This window comes from Alosa pseudoharengus, unplaced genomic scaffold, assembly GCF_046254945.1.
Source record: "Alosa pseudoharengus isolate Yale_2024_CS ecotype anadromous, Long Island Sound unplaced genomic scaffold, YU_APseudo_1.1 YU_APseudo_1.1_scf_2, whole genome shotgun sequence".
Classification (NCBI taxonomy): domain Eukaryota; kingdom Metazoa; phylum Chordata; class Actinopteri; order Clupeiformes; family Clupeidae; genus Alosa; species Alosa pseudoharengus.
The window spans coordinates 54890645-54898207 of NW_027468663.1; the positions used below are offsets into that span (position 1 = coordinate 54890645).

General features: G+C 46.4%; 1 protein-coding gene across 1 annotated transcript; it reads left to right on the forward strand.

Annotated features, from left to right (window-relative positions):
• The first annotated feature begins 4987 nt into the window (after nt 1–4987).
• id3 (inhibitor of DNA binding 3) lies at nt 4988–6586 on the forward strand. The gene is made up of 3 exons (XM_076295540.1): nt 4988–5448; nt 5664–5745; nt 6088–6586. The coding sequence occupies exons 1-2, from the start codon at nt 5146–5148 to the stop codon at nt 5715–5717; spliced, it is 357 nt and encodes a 118-aa protein (XP_076151655.1). The 5' UTR covers nt 4988–5145; the 3' UTR covers nt 5718–5745; nt 6088–6586.
• The last annotated feature ends 977 nt before the right edge of the window (nt 6587–7563 follow it).

Sequence of the window (7563 nt, forward strand, 5' to 3'; positions counted from 1 at the left end):
ATATGTGTGTGTGTGTGGGGGGGTGTATGCATGTGTGTGGGGGTGGGTGGGTGTATGCATGTGTGAGTGTGTGTGTGTGTGTGTGTGTGTTGGGGGGTACAAGTGTGGGAGTGTCTGATTAGCTTAGCTCTCGGGATGGGCTCGCCTGCCTGTCCATGAAGGATCATCTAATCAGGTCAATTGGTGCGGCAGTGCAGCGTCCATCTTGAGGAGCTGGAGTTGGGGTGGGGGGGTGAGGATGAGGGGGGGCGAGGGTGGGAGTGTGGGGGTGAGGGTGGGGGGTCGAGGGTGGGAGTGTGGGGATGAGGGTGGGGGGGTCGAGGGTGGGGGTGTGGGGATGAGGGTGGGGGTGGTGACCCAGATTGGTGGGGCAGGAGGATGGGGGGGGGTAAGTGGAGAGGATCAGCTGTGTGCTTCTCAATACCAATTTCTCTTCATTAGTAGGAAACGGCGGAGATGAGCGGAACTGGGAACATGTGTGTGTGTGTGTGTGTGTTTCCCCTGAGGCTAAAAAGCTGAAGAAATTGCTTATGGGGTTGTGGTCAAGATAGCATCTTTGACAACGTATCTGCTTGATGCATGAAGACATCTACACCAACACACACACTCACTCTCTCTTTCTGTCACTCTCTTTTTCACACGGAAACACACACATGTTTGCACTCTCACACACACACACACACACACTCGAGTAAGCACCCTTGGTCTCTCTCTCTCAGGACCCTCCGCAGCTGAGGTCACTGCACAGGAACTCCTGAGTCCCCCAAATGAAGGAGCAGCTCTACATTACAACGCTGAGGTATAAGTATAAGTATATATACTTATTTGATCCCGTGAGGGAAATTTGGTCTCTGCATTTAACCCAATCGGTGAATTAGTGAAACACAAACAGCACACAGTGTACACACAGTGAGGTGAAGCACACACTAATCCCGGCGCAGTGAGCTGCCTGCAACAACAGCGGCGCTCAGGGAGCAGTGAGGGGTTAGGTGCCTTGCTCAAGGGCACTTCAGCCGCGGCCCACTGGTTGGGGCTCGAACCGGCAACCCTCCGGTTACAAGTCCAGAGTGCTAAACAGTGGGCCATGGCTGCCCTGCCACAACCTGCCATGGTGCCATTTTCACACACGTCTGCCAACTCAACATACCTTGTGTGTGTGTGTGTGTGTGCGTGTGTGTGTGTGCGTGTGTGTGTGTGCGTGTGTGCGTATGTGTGCGTGCGTGTGTATATATGTGTGTGTGTGTGTGTGTGTGTGTGTGTGTGTGTGTGTGTGTGCGTGTGTATAGTGTAGTATAGTGTGTGTTTGTGTACCTATGTTAACCTGGCATTAAAAGCAATAATGGTTTGTTGTTTGAAACAGTAAGGCAGGTTATCAGATGGAGAGTGCGATGTTCCTACATAAAGCACGTCACCTGAACCAGCCTGTCTCCTTATTTATGCAAGTGTGTGGCAAGTCTAATACACACGTGTATGTGTGTGTGTTAGAGTATGTGGCCATGTGTGTGTGTGTGTTACAGTGTGTGGCCATATGTGTGTGTGTGTGTGTGTTACAGTGTGTGGCCATATGTGTGTGTGTGTGTATGTATGTTACAGTATGTGGCCATGTGTGTGTGTGTGTGTGTGTATGTGTGTTTGTGTTACAGTATGTGGCCATGTGTGTGTGTGTGTATGTGTGTGTGTGTGTGTGTGTTACAGTATGTGGTCATGTGTGTGTAGGAGGAGAATAAGTGGAGGTCAGCAGCACTGCAGTGTGTGTGACACACAAGACGGTTTGTTCTTTGTCCGAAAACACCAGTAGGTAGTGCCCCCCCACTCACACGGCCAGTGGGAACCAGTTTGTGGGATGGACACACACACTCACACACTTTCTGCTGAGCCATCTCTTTCTATACTTCCCTGCCTCTCTCTCTATCTCCCCTTCATTCTCTCCCTCCCACTTCCTCCCTGTCTCTTTTCATTTCTCTCTCTTTCCCTTCATCTGTCTCTCCCTCTTTCTCTCTGCTTCTTTCCCTCTATCCCTTTTCTCTCTCTCCCTCTCTTTATCTCTCTCTCCCTCTCTTTATCTCTCTCTCTCTCTATGCCACCTATCCTCCTGTTCTCCCAGTAACCAAAGTTAAAGTATTCCTCCATGGAGCCATCTCTCTCTCGTTCACCCTCTCTGTAAAAGCAATTGTCTGCTGATAAAATGGTTCCCTTGGGGAGACTGCAGCCGCACACATGATTGCATATTCCTGTTGGATCCATTTGTCTGAAAACAAGCCATCTGGATCTGATACATGTAGCCCAAAGCTATATTATGGTCGTGCAATATAAATAAACGCATCCTCATTTCACATAAACACTTTTGGCAGGAGATGGTGTGAATTTACTAGTGGCTTATCGAGAGCTGTCAGGCAGCACAGAGCCGCGGACAGAAAGGTGGCTTATCCACACCACCCTGTGTGCCTGGACGTTTCTGATTGGTCTTTTAAATAATTGTTACACTGTCTGCCACTTCTTAGCATGCTGGAATTCGCCATATCATATTCTTCAGTCCGTTTGTGGCTGTCGAAAAAAGAGAGACTTTGTTTGCCGGCAGACAAGCGCTTTGAAAGGTTTTCTTTGGGAATGGAGAGTCGGGACCGCGGCTGTGGGAGGAGGCGGAGGGCGCAGCTAATTATGCATGGCGATTGTTGATGGCTTGATTGTCTGCGTACAGCTGCACCGAGCACCGTCCGGGCTGGGCTCGGGAGGAGGAGGAGGAGTGGAGAGGCGGGGATGCAGAGCCGAGCAGACTCGCTGACGCCAGTCTCGAAATTCTCCCATCCATTGAAAAGAGAGAGTCGATTGTGTCGGGCTCTTTCCGCGCGCGCCGGGTGCACAGCACCTGATCCGCGCGCAACCACTCCGGTGTCACGCGGCTCGCGGGCTTTGGAATCTGCAAATAAACAATCAGAAGAGTGATATGAGAACAAGCTGGCCAACCGAGACCACTCCCGATTGTTTTGGCAAAGAGGTGTGAGTCATTTGTCACTGTGGACCCAAACTGCATGTGACAAACGAAAGATATGATGTTTTATTCAAGGAGGCCTATCCAAATGACTGACTACTTAAGCCAATTAAGGCTCTTGCTAATTAATTTGCCTAAGTCTATACGGGAATGTAAACAGCACACGTAACTTAATAGCCTTGTGTAAAAGTGCTAAGCTAGTTATTCTTTTAGAACGAATAGGCTATCTGTAATTACCACACAGTTACATGAAAATGTCTCATCTTAATGTCAAATCTCCTCTTACTTCGACATCTTCTCTTCTCTTACTTCGACATTAACTCAAGGTGGCCGTGACATCTTACTGAACATTAACTCAATGCTGCCGTGAAATAGGCCTATCACAGCCTATAAAGTGTGGTAGATTAAATGATAAATAAGCTATTCACTTTTAAATAGGCCAGTTCAAATCGGCAACTGTCATAATTCAATTGTGCACGATTATGCATTTTTAATAAATGCTGTAGGCTACATTTATTGTGCAATAGAACATAACTAGGCCTAATGAGAACGATTGAAGAAAGGAAAATGTTTTAAACCGTAGACAAATAACAATATCTAGCCTATCAGGAGTTCACACGGTTCATATAAACATAGGACAACTTGTAAGCTATTCATGTAAGGCTCTTCATCAATGAGTCAAAACTTGGGTGAGAATGCAATTTCTAGATCTGACTCTTATAAGTGCTTTGGAGAATGCGTGAGGGAGTTCAGTAAAAGTTGCGTCTTCCTTTGAACCAGATTGTCCTGTTCCCCAAAAAGAATCCAGGTGTTCGCCGATAAATCTGGCTGGCAGTCTCGGTCATTTGTGCAAGAACAGAGGCGGGCGCAAACATCCTGACCGACTAGTCAAGTAACCAATGGATTCCTCGTTGGTCAGAGCGGGCCGTCGGCCAGTGGGCCGTCCTGGAGGGGGTGAATGGATGACGTCGGGACACTGGCGCCAGTCTGTCTGGGACTGGCGCGTTAGATCAACACAGCTGGAGAGGAATAGGACATACAGCTGGCTAAAGGCTGCATTCCTTCACAAAAACAGGATTGTGAGAAAGGGAAAATAAGACCAAAAAGGAACAGAGGGGACATGCTTTGATGTAAACTAAAAATGAAGAAGGTAAAAACAGATAGGCTTTGGGAAATGTGAACTCTAAATGAGATATGACGCTACACTTTAATGGGATCTTAATGAAGCAGAATTATAATTCATGAGCAGCAACAAGTCCCCATCTGGGTTGTTCCAAATGAGCTTTTCAATAGCTTGCCCCTGTCGTTAATTTAACAAGCCTAATTGAACAGACACTATAGCGTTCAGAACTGAATGGATACAGGACCTGGATAAACATAAGTAGGCCTAGTCCTCACCGGCTACTACTGGGAGCTAGGCTATAGGCTGAAGTTAAGCTTCCATCAAACGGACAAATTGGCCTAGTGTGCAAAGTTAGGCAATGTGAAAGCATAATGGAGATATTATGAAATATTAAAATAGGCCTCGGATCATGCGCCATGCCAATGACTCTGACCACTGAAACAGCTTGTGATGTGATATGAAAAGATAGGCCTACAATTCTGCCTAACTGAGAATTGGAGTAGCCGAATTGTGTTCTATTATAGGCTACTTGGGGAAATAACCTAAATTCAGTTTTACCCTGCGACAGGAGAGATAGGCTACACATTTCTCAGTGTCTTATGGCAAAACAGCCTTCGACAGCCTATAAGGTTTTTGATGAATCCGTTTTTTTCTCACCCTAAGTTACAACCACACTCCGAGATATCATACTTCCTCATTCCACAAACGAGCTCCCAGTTGACAGATAAAACCACCAATGATAACCTAAATATTTGCATATGTCACACCTCATGGTTTGATATTGGTTCATCAGAGCATGAGGGTTTGTTTGTGTGTCATTGTGGGCGGTGCTTCACTGACAGCTCTGTATAAAACCAGCCGCTCAGCGCCCCACGAGATACACTTGAATTCGCTGTTGTTGAAAGGAACGCTCAAACAGTCATTGAAACGTGGTGAATTTGGAAGCAGACTCGCTTATTGGACTTACATTTGCCGCAGATCGCCATCATTCTTTTTTTTACTACAATATCGTGTAGTTCTGAACGCCGTAGAGATGAAGGCCATCAGTCCTATTCGGTCTGTGCGGAGCTGTTACGAGGCTGTCTGTTGCATCTCGGAGCAAAGTCTGACCATCTCCAGGAGTAAAACGCCCACGGAGGACCCTGTGGCTCCCTTGTGTGATATGAATGACTGCTATTCCAAGCTGAAGGAGCTGGTACCGAGTATACCACAGAACAAGTCCGTCAGTCAAGTGGAGATTTTGCAGCACGTCATTGACTACATCTTTGACCTACAGATCGCTCTTCAAGAGGAGAGTTCAGCGAAAGATGCTCCCGACATGATCCTTTCATTGAAGGTAGAAGTGCGTTATGGGCTCATTTTATATTGTAGGCCTATCATTTAATCTTGAGTGAAATGTTTTACCGAGAGTATTCGGTGTGTGCTATGCGTTTAGACTGTCTCCAGCATCCAGTGGCACATCAGTTGTATGTGTGCGTCTAGCAGGCTACTCCTTGAGGCCTAATATCGCATCTGAACATGTTATTCATTTATGTGCCTTGTTTCTTACAGTCGTCAGAAATCGCCTGCAAATTTTCCAAAGAAGATGGGGGAGTGTGCCACTAGAGGAGGCGTCTGGCATCGCATTCTTAACGTAAGGCTTGAACCATTTTGTGCTAGGCTAATTATTAATAGTATTAACGATTTGGGTTTTTATTTTTAATTTTTGTCAGTAAAGATGGTTTTGTTGTCTGGCAAATTAGTAAGGCTATTCTAAACCCCCATGTGTGCCAGTGCTGCCAATTAGCATTAAGCAGCTCGCATGAGCTGGGATTTCTCTCTTGGCCCGAGGTTAATAAACGTTCTTACGTTGGCGCCATCCTGTCTGCGAGCCTCCGCGGCGCTGGTGGGGAATGTGCAGATGTGTGTCAGTGCGCGCTCGTACCGAACTCATGGACCGTTCTTTTTTTCTCTCTTTTTTTTTACCCCACTGCAGGTGTGACTGGCTGTGCCTCTATTTTGGTCTCGAGGGCCGACTACGGCGGGGAGCTGTGTAGAAAAACAGAATGGCGGATGGAAGTTTCTCCCTGTCGTCACCTCTTTGCTCACTAACTGGACCCCAGAGGACACCAAAGCGCAGTGCATTAACGTTACCGGGGATCCTTTGACTGATTGTAGCCCATAACAATCAGACACGAGCTCGTCTCGTTACATTCCAATCAAATATGACAGGACTTGCTGTTTTGCTTTCTACTTTCAGAACAAACAAAAACTTCATCTCCCTGAACCTGTTTGTTAATGAAGGTAGCATATGGTCCTGTGTACATTTGTTATTAGCTGGCAATGGGTTTGGGAGGGATTCTTTCTGTTTCTGGGAGGGCTCAAGGAAATGATTTAAACTCAACATTACAGAGTTATTTGTAAGTGTTTGTAGGGATGGTTCTTTCTACAGACTGTCAAATCGCTGAGTTTTATAAACTTTTTATAAAAGTGTGCTTTGTATGTATCATGTTTTTTTTACACAACAAAAAATAAATCACACAAAAAAAAGCCACAATGTACCTTTTCTTAGAAACTTGTGTTCTGGTTTATGCGTTCTTGCTCATAATACAGTTACACTGTTCAGATTTACATTTGTAACTTTCCCTTTTAACAGGCCTGCATACATCAGTGCACATCTGGGCAGCCTACACAATGTCTGAAATGACCTGTACAGTTTGACCTTTTAGAGGATCTTTTTTACCCGTGTTAGAGTTATCGTATAAATGTCTGTCTAGGCAACAAGGGTTTTCTGTCATGCCCACCCCAGTAAACCGCTCCAGCTCGGAGGCAGTGGGGGGGGGGGGGTCAGTCCCACGCGGCCCAGGTGGGTCCATGGGGCTGCCTGTAGCGTCCCAGGTGGGTCCATGGGGCTGCCTGTAGCGTCCCAGGTGGGTCCATGTGGGTTCCTGCCACAGCTGGTTCTGTGAGGGGTCCGTCAGGTCAAGGCTGATCCAGTTGAATATATCTCTGATGTCTTACCTGTGTGTGTGATATAGGCTACACTGGCAGCAGCTACTCAGAGTGTGCTGTGATGGAAGAGTCACATGAGGTGTCTTGCACCATCAGTCTGCTCCTCAAGAGATGCCCCCCTGCCCCATAGTTTAGTTATGGGATGTTCCCCAAAGGTTCATTTAATGTCTGTTCCTTGGTTTTAAATTATAATGTGGGAATTGAGATGGCAAATAACAATAACAAATGTATCACCTGTCCCTTGCCATGCTGTAGGCTTGTACTTCACATTCAGCACCATCACTATGTGTAGGCCTGCAGAACTCATGAAGAGGGCAAATGTAGATGATGCTCTGAAGTGTATGTACTACATAATACAGTTTTTTGTGATTGCTTTGATGCACTTAATGAAACTTGGATCCACTTGATCTTGATCTTCACCTTCTTAGCAGAGCAGAAGTCATCTCTTGCAAATGATTTA